Source organism: Hyperolius riggenbachi, chromosome 7, assembly GCF_040937935.1.
Source record: "Hyperolius riggenbachi isolate aHypRig1 chromosome 7, aHypRig1.pri, whole genome shotgun sequence".
Classification (NCBI taxonomy): Eukaryota; Metazoa; Chordata; class Amphibia; order Anura; family Hyperoliidae; genus Hyperolius; species Hyperolius riggenbachi.
The window spans coordinates 199,656,489-199,683,604 of record NC_090652.1 but is presented as its reverse complement, the minus strand read 5'-3'; the positions used below and the strand labels follow the sequence as shown (position 1 = coordinate 199,683,604).

Genomic DNA, 27,116 nt, shown 5'->3' with positions numbered 1-27,116 from the left:
GGTTAATGACTGGACAACTCTAGACTGTGTTACCCAATGACTAAAGGTTGAACATATCATATTTCTTCAGGTCACTAAAGGAAGAGGCTGTTTGGTCATGGTTTTAACTCCCTAGTGAGTTGCCATCTGATGTTCCAATGGAGACTGTAAATTCCACATCACTCTGGTTAGCAAAACACAAATCACTCATCCCCAAATGATCCGACTTTTTCCTTAACCCATTTCTTGCTCAAAGGGGTTATTATGCATTACTTAAACAGTGTCACAATATATAGTTACATCTCATACTTCACACGGAGAGTACCGGAATGAAATAAGCCCCTATAATGTCACTACAAGAGATATAGTTCTCAGATTATTTTTATACTGTTTCCTTATCCAGAAAGGCATGAATTATTGTTAGCATGGCGTTATTGCTAATAATGATAATAGCTAAAATGGTTTAAACTAACATTAGATATCAAATACACATGAACATTTTATTTCTATTAATTTGATTGAATTACTTTCAGTTTTTTTTTCGTATGTTTTGTACTTACATTTTTTCTTCTTTTTTCTACTATTTTCTTATTTTTCTTCACTGAAAATATCACATTTCTTACTCCTGAATTCCCCAATTATTTCTTTATTCTACTTTACAAAAAATTATTTGGGGAAATTAAACACTATTATTTGAGTCTGTATTTGTCACTAGAGTTAGGCAATACAGAGAAACCTAGTAGAGACATCTTACCACAAGGGGTCACTAAGGGAGAGGTATAAGAGGATCGGCATATGGGTCAAATTAATGGCAGTCATTATCGTTTCTGGGTGGAATTGATTTTAAAACCACATTTTCTTATATTGTAAAATTTCCCATGCACAAGATGAACAATTGGAAAACAAAGGAATATTGACCACCCCAAAACCACTAGTATGGTGTGCACAAGGGCTCTTTGATACCCCCCTAGTGACCGGGCCATTTTTGACAATTCGACACTTCACAACTTTAACGGATTATTGCTCAGTCATACAATTTAGCACCCAAATAAATTTTACCGCCTTTTTTTCTCACAAATAGAGCTGTCTGCTGCTGCAATTTGTAGTTTTTTTTATTTAAAAAAAAAACCTACATTTTTTTTATCCCTCCTTCCCTCCTAAATTGGCCGTAGACTACGTTGCATACACTTCCTATGATAGGGATTAGATTGTGAGCCCCTCTGAGGGACAGTTAAGCGAAAAGGCTTTCCTCTGTACAGCGCTGCACAAGATGTCAGTGCTATAGAAATGTTTCTTTTTGTAATCAATAAGAAACACAGCCTTCCAGCACTGATTAGCCGCTGGCAGGCTGATCGCTGTGCCCGCTGTGTTTACCGTACTTATGAGAGCTTGCACTCGTGTGAGCACGAGCTCCCATCAAATCTCACTCCTTGCGAGATGACGCCATGTGGTATCGTGGAGAAATAAGAGAGCCACTCTGCCACCGCCAATCGGCGTTAGGCGGTCAGCAAGTGGTTAATCATGATATGCATACTATTACTTGGTAAACTCATCAAAAGAGACTGATGTACCAGAGTTATGTTGATGACACTCAGATTTTTAAAAACATTATCTTAAAGAACATCTGTTAGCCATACAATGCATTAATAAAAAAAATAAGCAAGTAGATAATTACTTCCTCTACTTACTTAACAGAAGTATTGCGCTGTCCACTGTTAAATTCAGATTTTACAACATTTGTAAAATCCAGTGACTTCTGGTTCTGGTGGTGGCCATCTTGAATGCCATATGCTTAAATATTCCCCCTGGCATCCCCTCTCCTCCCCGAACTATTACAGAGCAGAGCAGGGAGTGATAAAGGCAGTGCAGGAGGTGAGTCTGTGTGTGCTAGCTTTATCCCTCCCCGCTCTGCTCTGTAATAGTGCGGGGCGGAGAAGGGATGCAGGGGGAGAAAGATGCGGCTGGAGCACAGACATGGCACACTGCAGAAGGGGAGCCGAGGACAGTGTCAGGGGACAGCTTCTGGCCCCCCTTCCTGCACTGGCAGTGACGAGGGTGACAGAGACTTCAGCCAGTCAAGGCTGAATTTGCATGTGACGTCACTTCTCTTTTGCGACTGCTACTCTGCGTACCACATTAGAGCCAGGGGGCATGAGGAATAAAAATCAATCAGCAAAAAGGTGAGATTGATTTTAGACTTTTATATTGTCTCTTTAGCATCCATTTTACTTGTAGAACATCTACTTTTAGAGAATAGATTTTAGATTTTATGCCTAACAGTTACTTTTTAAAAACAATTTTAATAATCAGTTGCAGAGTCTGAGAACTTTGCTCTTTTAAAGTTAGAGAGGTGTTTTTGAATACAGTTTTTACAAAATTTTGGGGACAAACTGTAGTGCTACATACATAAATGTGACATAGGGTCGATGATAGGGACTCCTTACCATTTGCTTTCTTACGCTTATGCGTTTAACATTGCTTAACAAAATGGGAACAGGTAAGAGTACTAAGAAAGATAACCTAAGATACTAGAATGAGGTCAAATGAAACACAAATGTGGTCAAAGGAAACACAATCCATGCAAAAAGTAGTTAAACAGCATCTTTGCACCTGTGCATCGTGGCTCAATAAAATAACTTTTGCATTGTGGAGTGCCGGAGTCTGCCTTTTCTTCTGCACAATTACCTCAGTAAATCCTACTTATACACCCATCCTATTTCCTTGGCCTCCAGGGCTGGATGGGCAACTTGGAGGCAGTGACAAGGACCTTGCAGTTTTAAGGGCCTGTATTATGGGGTTGTTATATCTGGTTAGGGCTGTGTCTACTTAACCATTGACACTCTGTGAAAGTAGAACTGGAGGTAATATAAATAGTGTCTACCATACTAAACGTGATGCTTATCATTAATGTGATTATGCTTATAACCACTTGGTTATTATTAATACTTGCAAGTTAGCTATGAGGGTAGTTTGAGCAGTAACTAACAATAACAATAAATGGTGAAAGGAAAAGCATTATTATCTTAAGTCATGCCTTGCCAAGGTATTGGGCTTTGGCAGTTTGACAGACTCCAGCTTGGACCCTAATACTAGCATTTAAATACAACAAATGTGTGTCCTCCACCTTTGAGACCATTGCTCCTCTGCACATCAAATTTCTTACTCCACATCATCATGCACAGTGGTTTGAAAACTCTATAAAAGAGCTGAAAAGAAAAAGCCGAAAACTTGAAAGACTGGCACAAATCTCAGTCCCCAGAAGACAAACATGCATTAATCCTCAACTTAAATAACTACCAAAAGGTAGTCACAGAGAAAAAGTCATCCTTTCTATCACATGAGATTGCAAATGCAGTTAACAAACCAGCCCAACTGTTTTGCACAGTGGAAAATCTCTGCAACCCAGCATGCCAAAAATTTAATATCCAGTTAATATTCAGTCTTCAAAGGACCTCTGTGACCAAGTCTCCGCTATACGGTCCGCCATCCAACTTACAGCATCTGAGCCTAATATAGTGCCAAAGACCATTAGCAGAGACAACGTAACACCTTGGTCAAACTTAAAGGAAATTGATGAAGAAGTCACATCAAGCATCCTCCTTCACCTCCGCCAAACTACCTGTGACCTGGATACAGTTGACCATGACATCTTGATAAGCAGGCTACAGGAATACTGCAGCATTGATGACATAGTTCTTCAGTGGTTCCAATCCTTCTTGAGTGGCAGAACCCAAAAAGTGTCTATGGTGCCCTTCCTGTCCACTTCTGGAACACTTAAAGAGAACCTGTACTGAGTAAAAATATTTAAAATAAACACATGAAGTAACTTCAAATGAACATTGCATAGTTACCTTGCCATCAGTTCCTCTCAGAAGCTCACCATTTTCTTCTGACAATAATCCCTTCCAGTTCTGACAATATTTTGTCAGATCTGAAATATATCAGTTGCTGTCAGTAAAATATCAGTTGCTGTCAGTTATAGCTGAGAGGAAAACTGATGTACCAGGTAATGTCCATGTTTCCCTATGGCTCAAGTGGGCGATGTTACAGTTTAACTGTGTGCTGACCAGAAAACTGTTATGGGTAATGGCCATTTTCAAAATGGAGGATGGAAAATTCCCTTGATCACAGTGAACAAATAGGACGCGGGACAGGAGAAAGACACTGAGGAGTAGACTACATGGAAGGTAAGTATGACTTGTGTATGCTTATTTTGACTTTTAATTTTCAGTACAGGTTTTCTTTAAGTATGGGGTGCCCCAGGGCTCAATCCTTTCTCCCCTGCTTTTCATGATTTACATGTTACCGCTTGGAAAACAAATCCAAAAACACGGCCTGACATACCACAGCTATGCTGACGACACCCAACTATATCTTTCCTTCAAGCCTGGTGTGACAGACCCAACTCCAACTATAAACCCCTGCTTAGGCGAAGTACAGCAATGGATGAGTGACAACTTGGTTAGACTAAATGCAGATATAACTGAAGTACTTCTAAACAGAGGGCAGTACATGACAAAAAAAACTACTTAACTTGCAGTCTTCATCATTGAGAATAGGAGGCACTGATCTACACAGCTCTGAGTATGTGCGTAGCCTGGGAGTTTTAATTAATGGGGATTTAAACTTCAGAACTCACATCTTTGCTGCGGTGAAATCATCTTATTTTCCCCTGAAGAACATCGCAAAAATCAAACACCTCTTCCCCCCAGAAGATCTGCCAATCTTAGTTAATGCCTTCATTAAATCCTGAGTGGACTACTGTAATGCTCTCTACACCGGCCTTCCAAAAAAGGACTTGTTCTGCCTACAGCTGATACAGAATACTGCTGCCAGATTGTTAACCAACCAACCTCATCATCACTGCCACATAACACCAGTCCAGCACTCCCTTCATTGGCTACCTATAAAATGGAGGGTCCTATTCAATATCAGCCTACTGACATTTAAATCACTACATAATCTGGGCCCTGGGTACATGAAAAGAAATGTTGCAGCTGCGTAGCAATCCCTGCAATCTCAGATCCACAGGTTCTAATAATCTAGTCATACCCAGAGTCCACCTGAAAACTTTTGGTCCCAGAGCCTTCTGCCATGCTGCTCCTTACATCAGCAGATCAGGATAGCTCCATCTCTGGACGTGTTTAAATCCAGACTTAAATCCCACCTGTTCAGTTTGGCATTTGCAGAAATATAATTTTTGCTGTGTAAATATTTCATCCTACTACCAACTACTGAATCTGAGATAGCCTAAGTGCTTCAAAAGTGACATTCTCTTCAACTTACAAAACATCATGTTTGAACCAATCAAATATGGTAAACAAAAGCATTATACATTTCCTTTACAATATTGTCTACAGTTGGGTTTTAAATATGTTGTAAAAAAATATATATAAAATGTGCTTTAAGCATTCCCAGAAAGTCCTCATTGTCATGAAACATCTCTAGTTACAGAATCACTGACGAGCAGCTTTCTGAGAACTAAAATGTTAGTGACAGTGGAAATGACATAGTTCAGCTTTAAGTGTAATTGAATATATTTTAAACATGGCTTTCCAACGTAATGAAAAAAAAGCTTATCTGGAATATCTATGCCCCAAGCATCACAGATAATAGGTTCCATGCCTGTACATACAAGGGCACCCAATTTATGCAGTAAAAGTTGTTTTAATTAATTCATAGCAGATGCATGATTCCACTGCAAATACCCATGTTTGACCACTGTTGGCAATTACTGTTTAAGAGGCATTTCCATAAAAATAAATAATAATTACATTTTTATCATGCATGTGCAAAATCTATTATAGTGTGCATGTGCTGAAAGGAAACGTGTTTTTCAATATTTTAGTTTATATACAGTATATGAATCAGTTAAATATATGATATAGAACCACTTAAGGACCGGGCTGTTTCTCAAAGATCCGTGCTGTGTGGGCTCTCCAGCCCGCAGCACAGATCGTGTTAATGGCAGGGCGATCAGACTTCCCTACTTTTTTCCCCACTAGGTGGATGTCCTGCTGGGGGGGTCTGATCGCAGCCGGCTATTATTGATTTGCGGGGGGGCTCCTCAAATCCCCCCCTCCGCAGCGTTTTCTGCCCTCACCTCTGTTCCCGCCCTCTGGTTTCCCCTCTGAGCGGCGCAGGACGGATATCCGTCCTGCGCCGGATAGGATAGGCTTCTACCTATCAAAGGACGGCTATCCCCGGCCAATCAGAGGCCGGGGATCGCCGTTCTCTGTCATGGCGGTGCTGCGCAGCAGTGCCATATTGATGTAAACAGCGGGGATTTCTTCCCCGCGTGTTTACATTACACGTGCGAGCCGCGATCGGCGTCTCGCACACTGATCACGGAGACACCCTCCGTGAAGTGGCATGGAAAATCCATGCAAAACCACAAACGACCAGGCGCCGCCTATTGGCGCTAGCTGGTCGTTAAGTGGTTAAACATATAAAGGTTACAAATGAACATTAAGTATTTATCACATCAGCACCCAGACCTCAGAAGATAAGATCTTGTGCTGGTCTTAAAGCCCCATCTACACGATCCGATTCTTTGTGCGATTCGATTACAGTTCTATTTACGATCCAATTAAATCCAACATGTCTGATCGGGATTCGATTCAATTTGATCTTCCATTGCAAAACAAAGGCAAATCGAATCGAATCGAATCCTGATTGGACATGTCGGATTTAATCGGATCGTAAATAGAATCGTAATCGAATCGCACAAAGAATCGGATTGTGAAGATCGGGCTTAAGATCACATTAAATGCACTGCTTAGTGACACAAGCAAGGCTTACTCTCCCTGTTACCTAGCCACACTGAGAGAAGACTCCATCATCTTCATTTTGATGGTGCATCCATGTACACAGGCTGTGCTGAATTTTGCTTTGTTTTGAATAATGCTTTGCAAATTACATAGCATGGCTACATTCAGCACTTAATATTTACCGGCATGTGTAAGACAAAGTTTTCAGTTCTTGAGAAATAATATAAACATTTGATAATAAACTTTAAGAAAAAATATACACCTTACAAAAAATGATCATACTTTATCCATGTGTTTATAATATATGATATTAGTATGTTTACTTAAATGCACTAACCTCAAATTAAATAAACTTGGCACTGGCACCTGGAAAGTGACTCATGTGTTCTATTTCATGTAAAAAAAAAAATGGGACCTGCCCAGTGTCTCCACTGTGCCATTTTGCCATGTTTTCCTTATGGGAGCCTTAATTCTCAAAGTCTGTGAGAATGTGGTTGTGTTCCATTCTCTAAATTTCAGGCATGCATGTGCACTCTGATTAGTTTTATAGGCACTTGCATTGCCTTTTCTCTCTGCTGTGTCATCCTTGGCATACAAAAGAGCTACCTTGTTATTATTTTACATTTATTTAGCACTGATGCCCTCTCTGCAATTTTTTTTTTTCAAATAAGATTTGCATTGATAACTATCCTTCAAAGGGCCACACTGTCTAACATCCTTATAGTCTACTGTAAGGTTTAGGAAGAAGTCAACACATTTTTAGCCTTGAGTGAGGTAAACATACCTGTTCCATCATGCCTCTCTTGTCTTGTCTTTCATTTCACTTTGCCCCTCTTCCTTCTATATACAAAATTCCTCAGAATCACTAAATAAGCCAGCTGGTAATGATTTTAGAATGTTTGAGGCAAAATTTATTTCTAGAGCAGGTGTGAATTACTGTGCAAGAAATCAAATCTTACAGCCACAGTTCAGAAGTTCAGTACTGATTGAATTTTATTGAATCTCTGTCTGTGAAATGATTTCAAAAGTTTATTCGGCATCATATGCACATATAAGCATAAGCAACTCTTGCATACTTTTGAAATATGTAGTAGAAGGCCTTATAATGTATTCCTCCTTGTCCTGCACTTACAATTTTCTTGATGAGGACCAGAAACGTCCCTGTTATCACAGTGCACCTAAAGGACATCAGTGGAAGTACAGCTGCCATTTGTGTTATTGCTCCCAATGATTTAGCCATGGTGATCCCCGCCAGTGAGACTTGAGTTGCCATGTACATAAATAGGATAAGATCACATACTGTATTACCACTACTAAATATGCACAATCTTTTGCTTTATTCATCCACTGGATATTTTCACAAATAACTGTAGAGAATGGTGTTCTAGACAGGTAGATTCCTGGAAAAAAAAATATGTAGACAGGAGATTAAAATGGTGACCACTGAGAAATATTGAGCACCTGACGAGCTATTCTCTATGTCCAACTTCCCTCTGATCTGTTCCGCTGCTCTGAGTCATGCCCTGCATCTGGTATGGATCTTTTTTGAAGTTGTGAGTGTCTGCTTTCAATTATTGCACTGCTGGGCGTCTCAATCGGGAGTTTCTTTTTTTGTTGGTCTGAGCTCGGAAGGGAGGCTTTCTGCTCTGTTCACTTTCTGTTTTGCACACCGCAGCGTCTGATCGTTTCGTTTCCATTATCTCAGACAAATGTTCTGAGCTGCAGCGAAATAAGGAGAAACAAACAATCCCGTCATGAAAGACCAATCACCTACTCCTTCAGTTGTACATGGCAAGGTTTTCTGGAAACTGGCGTGTGGTTGGAAGAACCGAAAAAGGAAAAAACTACCTGGAGTTATACAATAAAATAAGCTGAGGATAATTTAATGTCTTCTGAATTCAGTTTACCCAGTTATGAGCACACACCATTTGTAATGAAAAAAAGTTACCTCATAAATTTCCCACATTTTTCATGTCAGTTTATTACATTAGCCCGGTGTGCTCCCAGGAATTCTGATTTTTCCTCAAGCAATGTGTGATTAAATACATGAACCAGAATGGCGTATTTCACAGAGCATAGACTTATAATGAAAAGAAACCATTCAAGCCAATGTATTGTTTTGTTGTAAGTGTAATGATAGTTATGATTTCAGACAAGGTAGTATTGATGTAATGCAGTGCTCCCAGAAATCACTTACACTGAAGTATATTAAAGCAGACCTAACGTTTTCTTGCAAATAATCAATGCATATAGAATTCTCCTCCATCTGGAATGAAAACATTTTAAATATATTTTCATTTTCAGTATAAGACTGTAGTAATAGTGACAGAAAATGTTCACACAACAGCTCTAAAGGGGGCCTGTAGAAGAATCACACAACAGCTCTGGATGGGGGGCCTGGATAAGATAGTAGAAGATTGATAAAATTACCAACATTATACTACTTAATTACGATAGTAACATTTTAGTGATCTGTACCGGTATTTTACTATGACCTAACCTAACCCTACTCTCACACAGAACCCTCTCTCCAGCGATCCATACCCCTAAGACCCCCCTGGTGGTGCCTAACCTTAACCCCTCTGCTGGTACCTAATCTTAACCCCCCATCCTTGGTGCCTAACCTTAACCGCCTACCTCTAGTGCCTGTTGAACCCTCCCCCACACACTACTAACATTAAAGACCCCCACCTTAAAGATAACCTGAGACAAGGATAATTGCAGTGTTTATACATACCTGGGGCTTCCTCCAGCCCCATGAGGTTTGTGGGCTCCCTTGCAGTTCTCTCCGGTGGCTCCATTCAATCGTAATAGATCCCAGCTTTCTGTCTGGCTGCTCTTTTATGCACATGCCTGACCTTGCCCATGCTCCCATACTGGGCACAGAACGCTCTCGGGTATGTTAGCGCAGAGGAGGCGCGTGCACGGCCAGGTCGCTCAAGCGCAGAAGAGCGTGGCCACCCAGAATACCAGGAGCTATTGCATTGTGGCTATAAGTGGCTATAAAGTTAAAACCTCAGGTGTCTCTTGGTGTCCAAAATACCACTTATTGCCGCTAATTACAGCTTCAACACCTGGCTCGAATTGGCATGGGAGGTGATGCAATGTCTTCTCCCTCAGATAGACATTTGCTGGAGTAAAGCTCCCAGTCATTCCTCTGTGCCAGTTGTTCTTAATGACCGTACCCTGCAGCACATTCAGATTGATATTATTTTTTGTGATGTTAGTTTACTTTTAAGTAGGCCATTGTTAAGGTGTATTTTAGGCCTAGTTATTTAAGAGAGGCTCAACATTTGTCACTCACAAATTGGCTTGCATATTCCTAATTCAGGCCCAGTCACACATCTCAATGAGAAGTACACAATTGACACACAGATCAGAATTGCATAAACTTCTAATTTATTCTGCGCACTGCAGGACTTATACGCCATTCAAAACATGTGACAAATGATATCAGATGGCGTAACGGTTTGAACCTGCTATGGAGAAAAACAACTTAGTGAGCAATGCTTTCCCTCCATGTCAAGTCATTCTGCATCCTCCGCACAAGTGTACATATGTTTTTAACATTGAGTAAATAGAATGAGTTAAGAAAATGACCTTTAGTCAGTGTTCTTAGCAAATCAATATCTGTGCACATCAGCTCAACAATTGTATGAAACAAACACATTTATCATATAATCTCATTAAAGAAATATACATTCCGTAATATGGACCACACTTGTGTCTGTGGAAAAATATTCCATATTCTGCATTTCATTTCTCGCTGATACTGTTTGTCTTAAAGGACAACGGAAGTGAGAAGATCGTGGAGGCTGCCATGTTTATTTCCTTTTAAACAATACCAGTTGTCTGGCAGCCCTGCTGATCTGTTTGGCTGCAGAAGTGTCTGAATAACACCAGGAACAAGCATGCAGCTAATCTAGGGAGATCTGACAATAATGTCAGAAACCCCTGATCTGCTGCATGCTTGTTCAGGGTCTATGGGTGAAAGTATTAGAGGCAGAGGGTTAGCAGGGCTGCCAGGCAACTGGTATTGTTTAAAAAGAAATAAACATGGCAGCCTCCACATACCTCTCTCTTCAGTTGTCCTTTAACCTGTGTGTCACCCACCATCAGCTGCTTGAAATTGCTGGCAGTCTATGGGAATTATAATGTTGCATAGCCGTGTAGGATTCATGAAAGAGTAAATTGAAAAGATCTCCAAGGCTAAGTTCACAGTGGGGCGTAACAGTGTGATGTAATGGAGACATTGTAACACAGAATGTCGTACTGCAATAGTATGTCTTGGCGACGTCCAGAGTGCATGCAGTGCAATGCAATACAACAGACTACAGTATCCCCTACACAGTGCATGCAGTGCGTTACTGCATAACGCATGCTTTACCAATGGCAGTGAAGCATACTGTTTATAAACGGTATGCTTCACTGTATGCAACGCAACGGTCACATAACATGCAATTTTACTTTTCTCCTATATTGTGTAATGTTTTTGCATGGAATGCAACGCAGCTCTTTCTGTGAACTTAGCCTCTGATACGTTCGGGACTCATAAAGAATCATTATGTGCGATTTTGCATTGCTTGTGGTAGCTAACTTACTTAGACATTTATACTCCACAGCCATATTGTTAGGAATCTATTCAGTTTCTGTGAGTAATAGGAAATGTTGTTACGCATACCCATATACACATACTGTACATCATTTGCATTGTCCAAACACCATATGTAGTTTGAAGTACGTAACAAATATTCTAGTAGCAGAACACAGAATGTCAACTACAAAAAAAGAGGAAAAGAGTTTGGAAGTTTCCATCCTAGTGTATTTACTGTGCACTATTTCCATGTTTAGTTTATTTTTCCCTGGAAAATGCAATATTGTTCTTCCAAATCAGCCAATAAATGGTATCCTGATTCAAAACGCCCTTCTTTTACAAAAATAAAAGCATGGACATTATAGTATGATTCTCTCTCTCTCTCTCTCTCTCTCTCTCGCTCGCTCGCTCGCTCGCTCTCTCTCTCTCTCCCTCTCTCTCTTTCTCCCTCTCTCTCTCTCTCATTGTCTTAGGCCTGAGGAAACATAATTTTTTATTTAAACCAGATAATGAATACACTTTCGTACCTCAATGTGCTAGTCTGCAAATTGCCAGCAATGTTTTTTTACCCCTGCAGTTCTAATGCTTTCTCCAAAGAAGCATAATTGCCTGTAATAGGGGTATTATGATGATGTGAGGAAGTTATTATAGGCGTAACAAGTGGTTATTAAAAGGGATCTAGGCTAGACAAAAGGAAATACATTTAAAGGGCAGTCTGAAAAAAAAAGAAAACAAAACAAAATGAAAGAAAAGAAAACACTTCTAGGCTGGTCTTCATTATACACTTGTAATGTACGGATCACATAAGACATTTAAGCTGTTTGTGAATGCAGGGAGTGTAATGTTGATAACATGACTTAACTAGTCACATACAGTGTATTCATACCAGACAATTAGATAGCTAAGATTGAGAGAAGAGCTTTTGCTTGTGGCATTTGCTTCTTTTCTTAGATTCCTGCAGTATAGCGGTATATCACAAGGCCACATACATTACAGGCTGTGTATGAGAGCTAGCATATCTACTTTTATGCCTTGGTTCTGAGCTGTGGTTATAAGAGCTATAGGCATGTGGTTGGCCGGCTTCCTTTCACAGGAGTTATTAATAAAGCTAGATGTAGTTCTTTGGAAAAGGAAATGCCTCCACCACCTTCCGATGGTTAATTAGCAACTATTTTTGGCTACTTCCCATTCTCACCAGCCACCTCACCCTCTAAGCATGTTCCGATTTCTCAGTGCACTTGCAGAGTGCCATGGAATGTGGTGTCGGATATTATTTTCAAACAGATTAAAGTCCTCAGTACTGTACATTGTGTATAGAATGCAGCCTGTAATAATGCTATTTGAAACTTGCTGTGAGCTCAGGCTTCAATGCGAGTGGGTTGGTAACGCTGACATTACAGTTAGCCAGTTTGGATTCAGGCATGTATAACTGTAAAGAAATCTGAGGATATTTGCTGAAGATGTTTGTGCTAGATTGACATGGTGATCCAATAAGATGGTTTATGTTATAATAAGTAGTTGATGAAAACGTTATGTTTTTTCTGCTTGGTGTGTAGGTGAACTGGAAATGGAAAACCATTTTTTTAAATAACAAAGCAGACTACCAGGACATGTTCAAACTCTACCAGAGAACTGGTAGGGTAAGATGGTGGGGGGTGGGCAGAATGTAGTAAAAGCAAACCTGAAGTAAAAACAAATTGAGATAGAGAAATAAAAAATTGTATCTACAGTCCGATTTCTAAATAGGACTTTCCTGGAATCTCATAGACTGGTTTGAAAGGTTAGAAATGAAAGCTTAAAGTTTTGACTGCTTTGAGTGAGGATGTGTATTCAGCTCCTGCACACATACTTCTTGAAATATTGAGCTCTTTATCTGCACTCGCTTGACACAAGTGCTTTTCCTCAGCCACAAAGGAATTTTGCAACCTGTATTTACTTATCAATCATAGTTACACAGTTCTGACTGCAGTCATTTAGAGTCCTGGAGCTGTAATCCTTATCAAAAAAGGAACACAGGCTAGTTTTGTTCAGGATTGGGACTTTACATACACATGTTTATCTTGTAATGTTAACTGTCGCTTCAGGTACTCTTTAACATATTCCATATACTGGTCCCTGCTTCAGTCTGCATCAAGGTGGCAACTAATGTTACAATTTGAAGAAAGATCATTCACAAACAAATCGGATCGATTTTTATTAATCTGATCGGATTGGTTAGGAGATTTTTTTCCATTAGTGGTCACAAACGATCATTTCCGATCGTCCATACGCAGAATCGATCATAAACTATCGTTCAGCAAATTGTATTGTTAGTGGCCACCTTTAGAATGAATGAAGCATGTGGAAATAGAAGGTGTGGCTGCAGTCTGTACATATTCAGCAGTATAGCAGAGCAGTATTGGATGTGCTACCATGAGTTCAGCCAGATCTATTGCTTTTAAGAAAAGCATAATTTACAATATTTTTAAAGGTACTTTTTTTTGTTTAGCCTAGATGTTGCTTTATCTGATACAATAATTACGTTTTCTGCAGCACAGGGGTTAGAACTACTGCTCTTCAGCACTGGGCTCTGAGATCCCACTTTATTGGTGCATGTGGGATATGTTTGTGTAAATGTTGTAGGCACCTTTAAGTTCTAAGAACATTGACATGAACGTCACAAAAAAATCTGACATAAATATAGTAATAATATGTGACGGTGGATAATAATAACGGAAATTGCAAGTGGCATCTATGAATTATTCTGAGGAAAGTAATTTGCGTCTTATTTTGTCACTATTTTGTGTTCCTGTTAGCAGCTGCTAAGACTTTACAGTTCAGATAAATGTTATGTTCCTGAGTGCTAAGTGACTTTTCTCTGGAACACTGTACCTACACATTTCTCAGTGGGAGAGAGAGCAGGTGGCTCTTTTACTGGTTGGACATGTCAGAACTATCTCATGTTTATGTGCCTCCATAATCTTGAAAGTTCAGGTTTATGTTTTTAATGCACAATGTAGGGAATATACCATACTTTGAACATTTTGTATTATTTTAATATTATTTTTATTTTGCAATGAATTGGTTTGACTGAATGGCAGTCTATGAGCTGTCCAATCCCGTCATAACTCTCAACAAAAAACAAACAACCAAAAAAACATCCCAGTTGATCCAGGGGAAGTTGAAAAACCTTACAAGGCCTGAGCCAATTATCCTTAAAAGGGAAAAATTCCTTCCCAACTCCAGATGGCAGTCAGAGATAAATCCCAGGATCCACTCTCTCGAGAACTACTGAGTGATTATAGCCATGGATGCCCTTCAACACAAGGAAAGCATCCAATCCCTCTTTAAAAGGATATATGGATTGTGGGAGGAAATAATGTGCCCCCATACTTGGCATAGACAAGAGTGCTTTACAAAGGTGGAGGAATGATTACTGTTCCCATTTTTGCAGAGAACCATTGTGACAAAGACCAGGTAGGTTTGTGTATGTACTATATATATATATATATATATATATATATATATATATATATATATATATATATATATATACATATATAGAAACAGTAAAGTGGTAGGCGATAAATTCTGCATGGTGCTGAAGAAAGCCCTACAAAGGTGGTAATGACTGCTCATCAATACACCTAAAATCATTGTCTTAACTCTTAGGCCAATTATATTAATGCACCAGGCGAGTTAGAACTCAAGATTGCAAGCATTAATTTGACAGTTGAATTAGCCATTTAACTGTGTGTGACACAAAGCCAAAAAGCCAAAGTTTCTCCACTTATTTATTTATTGTATTTATAAAGCGCCAACATATTACGCAGTGCTGGACATTAGTTTAGGTTACAGACAATATTTAGGGCTGACATACAGCAAAATGACAATACCTGAATACAAGAAAGACCAGATCATGCAGCACAGCATGAGTACAAGTTAATGCTTAGTCACTGGAGGGGAGCATGGAGATTAGGCAAGTTAGGTTCACTCAGATGCATAGCATGGGTTCACAGTAATGGAGGCGCATGATCAGGTAGGACACAAAAGGAGGAGGACCACTTCACTTCACTCCACTTCAAGTAAGTTTTTTTTTTCTATAACCTTCAAGTGATTCGGGCCCCTTATATGGTGCAGAATCTGTACTTTGTAATAGGGCATGCATTGTGCTTATACGCCTTCATTTTTAATATTCTTTAACAGCTGGTTAGATCAACTTTTAAGGTAACTGACTGACATGATGCAAGGAATGGTTCTGGGCATTTTCTAAATTCCCTAGCTGAAAACATAGGATAGGATGAAGGGCTAAGGAGGACAGAAGATTCCATACTCAAGCTTACAAGAAACAGATTCCAGAACCTGATTGTGTTGTTTAAGTTTTCCCAGATGAGTCATCCGAGAGAGTCTGGAGGTGCACACAAGCCTGATATATTATTCTGCGGTGGAGCATTTCACAGTCACAAAATTCCTTTTATAAGTGCACCATCCAATAATTCCTTAAGGCGGTGTGTGGAAGTAGCAGGCAGCATGGATACTGTATATATTATGCTAATCTCTTGTCCTTTCAACTGACATCTTTTTCTTTTTTCACGTCTAGTCCTTTATGTGGAATATATGTGGAATGTAATTGCAGGCTGTTAAGATAGGATTTTCTCTCTCTCTCTATTTCACTGATTCCCTGGTCTCTTTTACTTGTATCACTGATGGGAGAGAAGATATTTATAATGCTTTGGGTACGGCACAAACCCTGTTAGAGTAAGCTTGTATAGGCATCTGGCAGAGCTATGGCTGCTTTAAAAATCAGCAACCTGGCACTAAAAGAATCATGTGCTAATCCTGACTGTGGTATAAATACATTACCTTTTATAGTATGGGATCAGTTTTTCACATCCAGTGCAAACAGCAGTCCTGCAACCTAGAACAAAGACTCAGATCTACTGTTAGTTAAAATCAAAACTTCTTACTAAAAGGGGAGCGATGATCAAAGCGTCCTGTTCCTTTCTCTGTTTCTGTTCTTTTCTTCTTTAGAAAAAGCAAGTTATCTTTACATCAGATTTTGGCAGGTTTTCCTTCCATTCAGATCCAACTTGTATTCCAGTTGTTTCTTTCTTTTTTCTTTTTTTTCTTTGCGCGCAACACATGGATGTATGTAATAGTGCAATGAAAATGGGGATTAATCCCTTCCATACCAATGCACAGTGCTTTGGAGTATCAGAGGAAAAACAATTAGCACTTAAACATACTACACAAAGTTTCAGGAATCAGACATTACTGATTCTTTTTTTAAAGGGTTTGGCATGCAGCTAAAACTAATCCAAGATCCTGATTTCATTATTTCTGTTGGAAACAATAAACAGTATGAAAGAAAGTCTTCAGACTTCAGCCCTGTTATGTAAGGGATGTAATAGTAGAAAGCGGCTTCAAAGCTCATGGCCTTTGATGTCTTCAGTGAAACAAATGGATAAGTGGCTACGTAGGAGCAGCAGTTGTTGTCTTGTAAACTCTATACAGTACACATAGGGCCATTTATGCGAAAAATGGTATTTAACAACATTAATGAGGTTCAGTTGTCGGAAAATGTTGCCCCTCAGGCTGTTTAAGGACAAATCAAATGAGTTTTCATTGTGCTTGCATTTTGATATAATTTGTAAATGTTGTTAACCAGATCATATCTCTGAAACAATACCCATCACATCTTATTTTCTCTTTGACAGAAACCAAACCTACCTCAGAGACAGTGAAACCTACGCTAAAGATAGAGGAAACGACAACACAGATAGTGGAGGAAGTGGAGACAAGTGAATCCGCAGGTACTGAAGGTAAACCGTGGAGTGTGCTTGTAGCATGACTAACTGACTATTGAGTTTTTATTTTCATATATTTTCATTAAATCTAATATTTTGGGAATAATATCTAGCAATCTCATTGCACAATATAAACTAGATTGCAGCAATCCATTATAATAGGATTTAAAGAAAAATGGATTCTTAGCTATTGTGCCATTGTCACATGAAAACGAATATCTTGCCTGTATAGTATCCAGTTGAAATGGCAGCTCACAATAAATTCATGCATCTCACTGGGGTTTGGTAAACCATTTAAGTCATTGAAAGGGAGAATCCACATTCTTCAATAATAAATAATGCAATTGCCATAAACAAAAATTGGTGCCGTGCAAGTCTATTTTGTAATTTAACATTATTAAAAATGGCCATTAAATCAGGAGGTACTGAAGCAGTCTTGTACTAAAAAGAGATGTGATTTCATATTAGTTAGTTATCCCTGCAAGGACTCAGGAAATCTTTCAAAAACGAATTTGTGTGAGCCAAGTGTGTTGCTGCATGCACAAGTTAAAATTCTACCATGCAATGAAGAAACTATATGAAAAAATAATACAGAAACCCTGCCCACTTTTCTGGGTCCAAACAAGCAGAAATTACCTTCCATGTGCTCAACATATAAGACAACTGTTGTACGAAGTAGTTGTATGTAGCAGGGGCAGTAAGGATTTATATTGTAGCTGAGCAAAGCAGAGAAAGAAATATAGATGCTATTTATTACCTTACATAGGCACCATTAAAGAGACGCTGAAGTGTTTTTTACCTTATATTCATATATGCGCATGTTCTTCATTAAATTCCATGCTGATTCGCTGCATTCCCATGGCAGAATGAGTTATTTTTTACCCCTAAATCACCCTTGCTAAAATACACGACTTGGCAGGTCGTAAATTGTGTTGCCATGAAGAGACAGGAAGAGGCAGAGCTGTGCGCAGTAGCTCTGCCTCTTCTCCAGTCAATCTCTGCCGATCTCCACCTCTCCCCACCCCTATCAGTGAAAGAAGACTGAGAGGGGCGTGGAGAGGCGGAGATCGTCAGAGATTGACTGGAGAAGAGGCAGAGCTACTGTGCACAGCTCTGCCTCTTCCAGGAAGAAAAATTCTGAATCTAAAAAACAGAATCTATTTAGGGCATTTGTGGGGATATGACACTCGTTCTGTTTCGGGGATGCAGCAAAACAGCTTGGATGTTATTGCTGATGATGGATGCACAATAAAAAGAGGCAAAAAAAAAAAAAATACACTTTAGACTCTCTTTAAACAATCCTGCACTTTTTATGGATCTCCTGAAGGTGCTAATGTAAGGTAATAAATAGCAATACATATATCTCTTTCCCTTACCAGTCTTCATATATCTCTCCCTTTTCTTAAACATTTGTGAACACCATAGTGGTGGCATAGAGGTAATACTGGAATATAAAGAGGTAATGCTGGAATATAATCTAGTCTGGGTCTTCTGCGCATGCACAAAAGACCCAGACTGGACACTACTGAGCCAGTTACTGGGGCTCATCACAGCTACATGGCAGACCTCGGGAGGACTCCAAGGGACTCACGTGTGTTTATGGGGCTGGAGGAAGCCCCTGGTAAGCATCATTTTTTTACTATTTTAAGATCTCTGGTACATTTTAAGATTACTGATGATTTTAGAATAAGTAATATTTTTCTATTATTTTTGCCATGTATGACTATTGAACTACGACATGAGCAATGCAATACCCCAGGAATTTGTATCCATCTAGCATGTATGCTTGAGTAATATTCTTATACATATAGAAGTGAGCAGGTAGCTGTGTCTCCAGACAGATCTCTGATTATACATTGAGAAGTCATTGTTTATAGTTTTGTATGAAAGACTCAGACTGATTATTTGTGCCTCTAGGCTCTCAGTCTTCTTTCTATCCTTGTTTTGTTGGTAGGATTAGGTGGGCTTTAGTCTATCAAAACTAAGGTCAAATTTAAAATGTGGTCCAACTTAAAAAATCCCAGAACACAGGGATTTTATTCACCACACAGCTTTAGCAATTTAAATATGGTGAAAAAAAGAGGGCTTACACAGAGTGAAGTGAGGATAACATCACTGACATCTTCTTAATTTTGGTTTTCCTATCTTATAGATTGCCAGGTCCCACCAGGATTTAACTGCAATTTTGACCATTCAGAAGATGTGTGCAGCTGGGCACATGATATTGAGGCTGATTTCACATGGTCCTTCCACCCCAATAGTCCATGGATAGGACATAGTGGCTCTGGTCCAGGTAAGAGAAAAAAATACAATTATATTTTCACTGAAATTTTGTGGAAGAGATATAGATATAACTGAATGTGCTTTATTATTCAGTTGAACTTTATGTGAACCGGCATCCAAATTCTGTGAATAAAAAAAAAAACCTGTGAAAGCATTAAGGCCTTGATTCACTAACCAGCACTAAGCTGGTTAGTGTGCCTAAAGACCTAGTGGGCACAAACCTGGAGTTAAGTGGTTTGTGCCCACACATCGCACAGCCCAGTGCAGTGCGCGCGCATCTGTTAATAGTGCATGGTACGACGATAACGTTGCACCTGTTGCCCTGTAAACGCTGCACCCGATGCAACGAAAACGGCGCATCGGGTGCCCCCGAGGCGGCGCAATGATGCGCCGTTTTGGGGGCACCCGATGCGCCGTTTTCATCGCAACGGGTGCGTGCACTATTAATGGTTCTGCGCACACTGCCCTGGGTTATGCGCGATGTAGCTCTGCGCAGCTATTAGTGCCCGCAAAGCTACATTTCGGGCACTGAGTGGCTTTTCAGTCCGCGCTAATACTTAGCGCCACTTAGTGAATCAAGCCCTATGTACTTTCATTGGTCACTTCATACCTGACCTCAGTGCTATTTCTCTTTACTTTAAATTGGCTTTTTCGTATGGAGTATGTACGGAGTGAGTGTATGGAGTGAGACTCCGGCCTGAGTGTACACTATGCCTTCCCCTTTCTCCCTTATTAAGCTGTTTCAATTGACCAGTCATGTAGTATTGGTGACAGTTTAGTCTGTACCCGTATCCAGTTTTGGTCACTATAGCTTATCTCAAAGGACAACTGTAGCGAGAGGGACATGGGGGCTGCCATATTTATTTTGTTTTAAACAATACCAGTTGCCTGGCTATCCTGCTCATCCTCTGCCTCTAAGGGCCCGTTTCTACTAGAGCGAATCCGCATGCGTTCTCTGCATGCGGATTCGCATAACCAATACAAGTGGATGGCCCTGTTTCCACTTGTCAGTTTTTTCCTGCGTTTTTCTGTGCAGGATTTTTCTGCACGGTAGAGCCTGCAGAATTCGCCTGCATGAGGAATGCAGGCGATTCGCAGGCTATGTATTTAAGTAATTTTGACGTGATTTCGCGTGCGAATTCGGATGAAAAGTAATGTAAATTGAACCAGGCAGTGACATGGTTAAATTTGCATATACTCTGCCTATGCGAAATCACATGCGAAATCGCGGCAAAAACGCACGCGGAATCGCATCCGCATGCGATTTCGTCAGCGGTGGAATCCCGGCGATTCGCACCGCACTAGTGGAAACGGGCCCTAATAGTTTTAGCCATAGACCCTGAACAAGCATGCAGCCTATCAAGTGTTTCTGACATTATTGTCAGATCTGACAAGATTATCTGCATGCTTGTTTCTAGTGTGATTCAGACAATACTGCAGCCAAATAGACCAGCAGGGCTGCCAGGCAACTGGTTTTGTTTAAAAGAAATAAATATACCAGCCTCAATATTCCTCTCGTACATTTGTCTTTTAAAGGTGGCTATACATGTTTCAGCCAAAACATTTACATTCCCCATATTTTTTAATTAAAAAAATGCGTGTTTTTTTTAAACTGGATAAAAATTGATCAAATTTTACAAGCTTTTGATCTATCAGCTACAGTGGAAGTTGTGATCAGTTTTTAGAAAGAAATGAATATTGTATGGTGGATTGGTTTAATGCTTTCAGGCTGGACTCACAGTGGTCAGTTGCATTATCCATGCGTTAAAAGAAGTGTGAACTGCAATGGAGACTGGACATAGACTTAAATGCAAAGCCTGCATGCAATGATATATAATAATGCGATTTGTTTCAATGCAATACCGTGGACAGGCTCATAGAATTGTATTGGCAGTGCGTTGACATGTAGAATTAGACCACTAGACAGATCTCTGAGGTTACAATTTGGGGCCATCTAGGCCGTGGTCACTGAAACATTTCACATAGCAGAGGTGCTAGGACAGCAATGGCCAAGCGCGTTGTTCCCCTCCTTACCCTCTCCCCAGATGCCACTCCAGCGTGCACTGTGCTGTCCTCTCCCCTCCCCCCTGTAGCAATTGTTCCACGCTTTGTTCCACTTTTTTTTATTTGATTGATGTTTTTGTCTGTAAAACTTGAGAATTCATTTTTTTTTCATTCTACTTTAATAGTAGCTAGTCTATCTGTGAAGTTAATTTATTTTTAGAGCTATGGACCACTTTAACCCCTTGTATCTGAGGGTTACATTGTTTATTTTCAAAGAGAAGAAAAACTAAAATAATATCATGTGGCAAACGGGAATTTATTGTGAGTGAAGCACTCTCATACTCGCTGGATCACTGACTGGGGGGGGAGCAAAAAACAAGCAGATCATTCTTTTTCAGCCCACTTGGCCTAACTCTTACTAAACTAGTTCCAAACTTGTAAAGCCAAAAGATCACCATGCCAGGCAGGCAATTAGTCTTTTAGTATGTTTTCAAAAACAAGTTAAGCATCAGGTGATTTCTTCCACAGTACGGGGTACACTAGTCACTTTTTGATTCCAAAAAAAAAAATAACAGATTCTCTTTAAAAAATGATTTTCTCTCTTACCTACAAATTAGATCACAGAAATCTTTAAATCTCACAGGAACTCAGAAATATTGGCTGTTCATTAAAGCAAAAACTGCAGGAGTTTGAGGGAAAACATAGAAAACAGTATTTTATATTTCCAGGCATGATAGATGTCTTTTGAAGTATTCTTCCAATGTTAAAGAGGTCAGCAATCCATTTTGGAACAAACCCCTGTGCAGTGAATAGGTGCTTACAGCAACACAGAGAACACTTACCAATAGTCTCTGTAGAAATCACTGCCTGCCCATCTACATCTGCCTAATAATGTTTAATTAATATAATGAGCCTTCTGCATGAAGGGAAGGACCTATTTTTATAACCTATGCTGCATTTCGCTTTTCATTTCCTCTCCCCAGAGATATAATAACTGCCTGTTATTTTGTTAACCTTTTCTGTGCCATGAGCAAGGCAGCTGTTTCATGCTAGAACACCACAGATAAACCTAATGACGGGCTGGTAATTGTTACTTTAATTTCAGTTTACTCATTTTCTCTGTACAAAGTCAGTGCTGCCTATGTTAATGTAGAACGTTTGGGAAAGTTAGAATAATGTATATTAATAAGTTAGTTTGTAAGATGTTATATAATGTGAGAAGCTAGAATGCTGCAGGGTAAATTATATGCACATTACATTGCCTGCAGGCGTAACTGATAGAGTCCAGTGAATGCAAGTCCAGTGAAAATATCAAGTCTTATGCTTTTAGTTTCATCCACTCCTGGGCATAACATGGATATGTTGTTAGTGTAAATACAAAGGCTGAACAATTACAAAAGTGTTCCACTGTGCATTACAATGAATAATGAACCAGTGGCGTAGCTAAGGAGCTGTGGGCCCCGATGCAAGTTTTACAATGCACTCTATACATAACAATTGATATGACACACCAAAACCTGCCAATGACAACTACAGTGTTAGAGGTACAAGAAGAGGATGGGGAACAGTTTGTTAATGATTACCACTATTCAAAGTATCTATAGAAGTGATTATTATGAGAACAAGACCAATAGAGAGCCTATACTGTAGTTGAGGGAGGGCCCTTCGGGGCCCCTCTGGCCCAAGGGCCCCGATGTGGTGGCTACCTCTGCAACCCCTATTGCTATGCCCCTGCCAGGAACTGCAGATTTTATGGATTTCTCTGAGTAGAGCCTACATTTCTGTATCTAGTGAGTCTCCTTCAGTGGTGTAACTATCAGGAGAGCAAGGGCCTGTCCTTGTTCTTAGGCCCTCTGAGCCCCGACGTGGCTATTGCACCATTGTAGCGTATGCAGGTAATCATTGCACCAGTTTTATGTTTACCTCATCCTCTCCTTGCACCCATAAAACCTTTTCCCACTGCTACCAGTGCTGCTGTGATCACATCAGTGCCAGACTTGCATTGGGGCAAGTCTGTGTGGATGCAAGGAGAGAATGGTCAAGGTGAATTTGAGGAAAGAATCATTACATACCCTAACAGGTAAGCACATACTCCCCAACTTTTTGAAATAAGCAAGACACCTTTAATACTTGCCTCTGCCCCACCACTTATAACACCCTTACCACACCCCTTGTCATGTATACCACAACGAATGCACGAACAAAACACATTGTTTTATAAATTAAATCACATTAATCCTTTCAATAGTATTCCTTCATATTATTATTTGAAAATAAGAAATATATACATTTAAAAGATGAGAGTAAAGTTCAGAGTCAAATCAGGGCATTTTCAGTAGAAAACATAGCTCTGTTCATCAGTCATGAAAGTGGGATAATGGAGGAAAGAAAGGGGACAGAAGGATTTGGTTCCCAAACAGGGATTGTCCCTCTGAAAAAGGTACAGTTGGTAGCTATGTAAAAATAAACTTAAAAAAAAAAGTTTTTATTGAATTCTGTGACTTCAGTTATGTCAGGAGGAGGTTTTGACCCTGTCAGTGGGAGACTGAGCAGCAGGGTGCTGACAGGTGCTAGCATATTACATTGATGCTGCTTGAAATGTGGTGCAGAGAGTGAGTATCTGTTAGATTTTCTCCAAAGCCTCTCATGGTTAGGATGTTGTGTTGATGACATGAGATTGTATGTAGCAATTCAGAAAGTTTCCCAACTTACCATAACTATAAATCATAATAGATGAAAACACACCCTAATTGATTCTAAAATGTCCTTAGGCAAAATGTATTGGGGTTTCAAAAATTACTGTATTCATATTTATCAATAAACCAGTGAACAACTTTATTTGCATACACCAGTGATTAAACATTCTTTTTAACAAACCGTTAGTCTTCCCTGCCGCTTCCCTGATGAAATGGCCAAATCTATGGAGACTAGCACACTTCACACAATGCGATATGGCATGCCCCAATGCTGATGCAAAGGCTGCATCAGCAGCCACATGATCCGTACCTACACATTATGCAATAATATAAGTCAGTGGGCAATGCAGGCAGTGTGCAAGACGGGAGTACAGTGGGATGTGACAGACAAAAATCCCAGTGATGTACTTCCTGCCCAGCAGGGAGTATGTCATTAGCTGGGGGAAGGTGGTGCCACAGTGGTGCAGGGTCATATGAAGGCTGATTTCTGCAACAACGCACCAGTAATATTAGGTGTGCAACCAGCCTCAAAATATGAATAACAGACAGTTCAGTAAATTGACCACCCACCATTATGGAAACTTTAATCCGCAATAAAGTCAATAATCTAGGACAGTTAAAAGTTCAAGGGTGGGAAGGGGACATCAGCTTACATGAAAAAACTGAGAACAAGGCAGGCATCACCTGAGATAAGGAGTCACCAGAAAGTCAATTTGATGCCAGGAAACCCCAGTCCCTCTGATAGCTGCCAATCAAACCTGAGTGTTGCATCTTTTCACACAGCAACAAAAGCCTTAGTTAAGAGTTAAGCTCACCAGCAACAGAACCAGCCATGTAAAGTAAAGGAGGGAAAACAGCACCAAATAAAAAGCAGGTATATTCACATCATAAGCAAAATCATATAGTATATATGCATATATGTAGTAATGCCAATGCAATCCCATGAAGCCTATTCTCTACACACTCACTCTGGGCTTGCATTTAGTGTAGGGTGAAGTCCCTGATACCTTCCTAAACAGGGCTAAAGAGGTGGACGAGGTAAATCAGCAACAATCAGCTAGATAAGTTCAGAAAACCTTAGCAAAATACCAGATATGTAAGCTAAAATGAGGTTAAATGTAGCAGAATTCAGCATCAGGAGCGCAAACAATCTGATATACTTACCCGAAAGTCAAGCTGAAGCGAGTCCAATTGTGGACAAGGTTTTTTGAGAAGCCAGAGTCAGGCTCAAATTACTGGTCAAAAGAGCTGCCATAATGATCACTACAGTCAGCTGTCTAGCCTGCAGGTCTAGTAGCACATGCATGTATAGTTACTTGTGCCCAAGTCCATAGGGTCAGTTCTACAAAAAATGGGCCCTGAGTAGAAAACCAGTTGAAGGCCCCAAATAAAATCACATATATATTTTAGCAAAGCATGTGTATGTTTTTACAGCTGGGTAGTGGGCACCTGGGAGGTGAGTTCAGTCTACTGACAGCTGTCCTTATGCAGACATGGCAGGACAATTCAGACAATGCTTCCTTACATCCATGGCAATGTACAGTGCATGGTGAACACCACATGTAGGTCTTCTGTGGCCAAGACATTCAATTTGGATCAAATTTGCACACAAGCCAGAATTCTTTGCATCTCACTGACCATCTGTACTTACAAATATCATTTGCCAACATATAGTAAACCCAGGACATTGTTATACCACTGAAAACTGTAGTATGTGACAATAGTTTAAGAATCTACTGGTATATGCAGAATATTGTTATAGGGCAACATTGCTAAACTTTTTGCTACCATATGTATTTCATATTTGCATTGCAAATGAAAGAGTTACTGTCTGGCAATTCTTTGACAAGTTAATCTCTTATCATTCTTTGTAGTTTTTTTTTTGTACTCTGCACCCATGACAGTTATGTTGAGTATAGAGTGTCACAGAACAGAAAGCACAGTGTTCATGGTTGTTCACAGATGCTGCTTTCATGCATCAAAACTGTGCCTGGAAAGAAAGATTTGTCATAGGCCTTGTCAATGCTTTTCATGCTGGGGGACCAAGAATTCCCACAGTGGTCACATGGCTGTGAAGAATAGTAGATGTATCTGTATTCTATTAAAAATGGGGAGGAGACAGCACTGGCACTGAGAACTTGTGACTATAAAGTGAAGATTGCATACCTTCTTTTTAGTTATGGAAATCTGTTTTTGAAGATTTTCAAGATGGGCAAAAAGTGGCACTATTACACATTGTGGTGGTGTACAACCTTTGATACTAATTGCTTGTGTATGTTACGGCCAGAACCCGAGTTTGGCCACTTCTAGTTCTGGGCCGCCACTTCGGGTTCTGGCCGGCCAATTCGCGAAGTGCCCGCTGCGCTGCGGCCAATGTTAGAAACGGATCGTTTACTCTGATATGAATGTATCTTCTGGCCGCAGCGCAGCGTCCAAACGTATTAATTTGTTGCAATTTTTAAGCCGGCGGCAATGTAACGATTCAAGCCGCCGGCTTTTTCATCTGCCTCATCTCTCTCCCTCTCTCTTCTTATGGCCAGCCGGCGGGGGGGGGTGGGGGGGGGGGGGGGGGGGGGGGGGGGGACCGCGAGTCCCCCGGGAGTCGTTCGTCGCAGCAGGGGCAGCAGAGCGGGGAGGCTGCAGACATTGCTTCTGCCAGCACCGCTCTGCAAGAACCAGCAGGCTTCCCTGCGCGACGAACGACTCCGGAGGACACGCGTGTCCCGCCCGGCTGCCCATAAGAAGAGAGAGGGAGAGAGATGAGGCAGATGAAAAAGCCGGCGGCTTGAAATCGTTACATTGCCGCCGGCTTAAAAATTGCAACAAATTAATACGTTTGGCCGCTGCGCTGCGGCCAGAAGATACATTCATATCAGAGTAAACGATCGTTTCTAACATTGGCCGCAGCGCAGCGGGCACTTCGCGAATTGGCCGGCCAGAACCCGAAGTGGCCGGCCAGAACTAGAAGTGGCCAAACTTCGGGTTCCTCCTGGCCGTAACATGT

At 40.3% G+C, this 27,116-nt stretch overlaps 1 protein-coding gene and 1 long non-coding RNA gene across 5 annotated transcripts in view; one reads left to right on the top strand and one right to left on the bottom strand.

Moving 5' to 3' along the window:
- Positions 1–27,116, top strand: part of NRP2 (neuropilin 2) — a 221,456-nt gene that overhangs the window by 127,561 nt on the left and 66,779 nt on the right. For 3 of the 4 annotated variants that reach the window (XM_068245003.1, XM_068245005.1, XM_068245006.1), the window contains exons 11-12: positions 17,040–17,144; positions 19,282–19,422. In XM_068245003.1, coding sequence (XP_068101104.1) covers positions 17,040–17,144; positions 19,282–19,422 — 246 coding nt within the window. The remainder of the gene's footprint in view (positions 1–17,039; positions 17,145–19,281; positions 19,423–27,116) is intronic. The other variant, XM_068245004.1, reaches the window with a different exon arrangement.
- The window catches only part of LOC137524770 (uncharacterized), a 28,555-nt gene continuing 9,155 nt past the window's right edge, over positions 7,717–27,116 (bottom strand). The window contains exon 2 of the long non-coding RNA XR_011022777.1: positions 7,717–8,468. This is a non-coding gene — a long non-coding RNA (uncharacterized lncRNA). The remainder of the gene's footprint in view (positions 8,469–27,116) is intronic.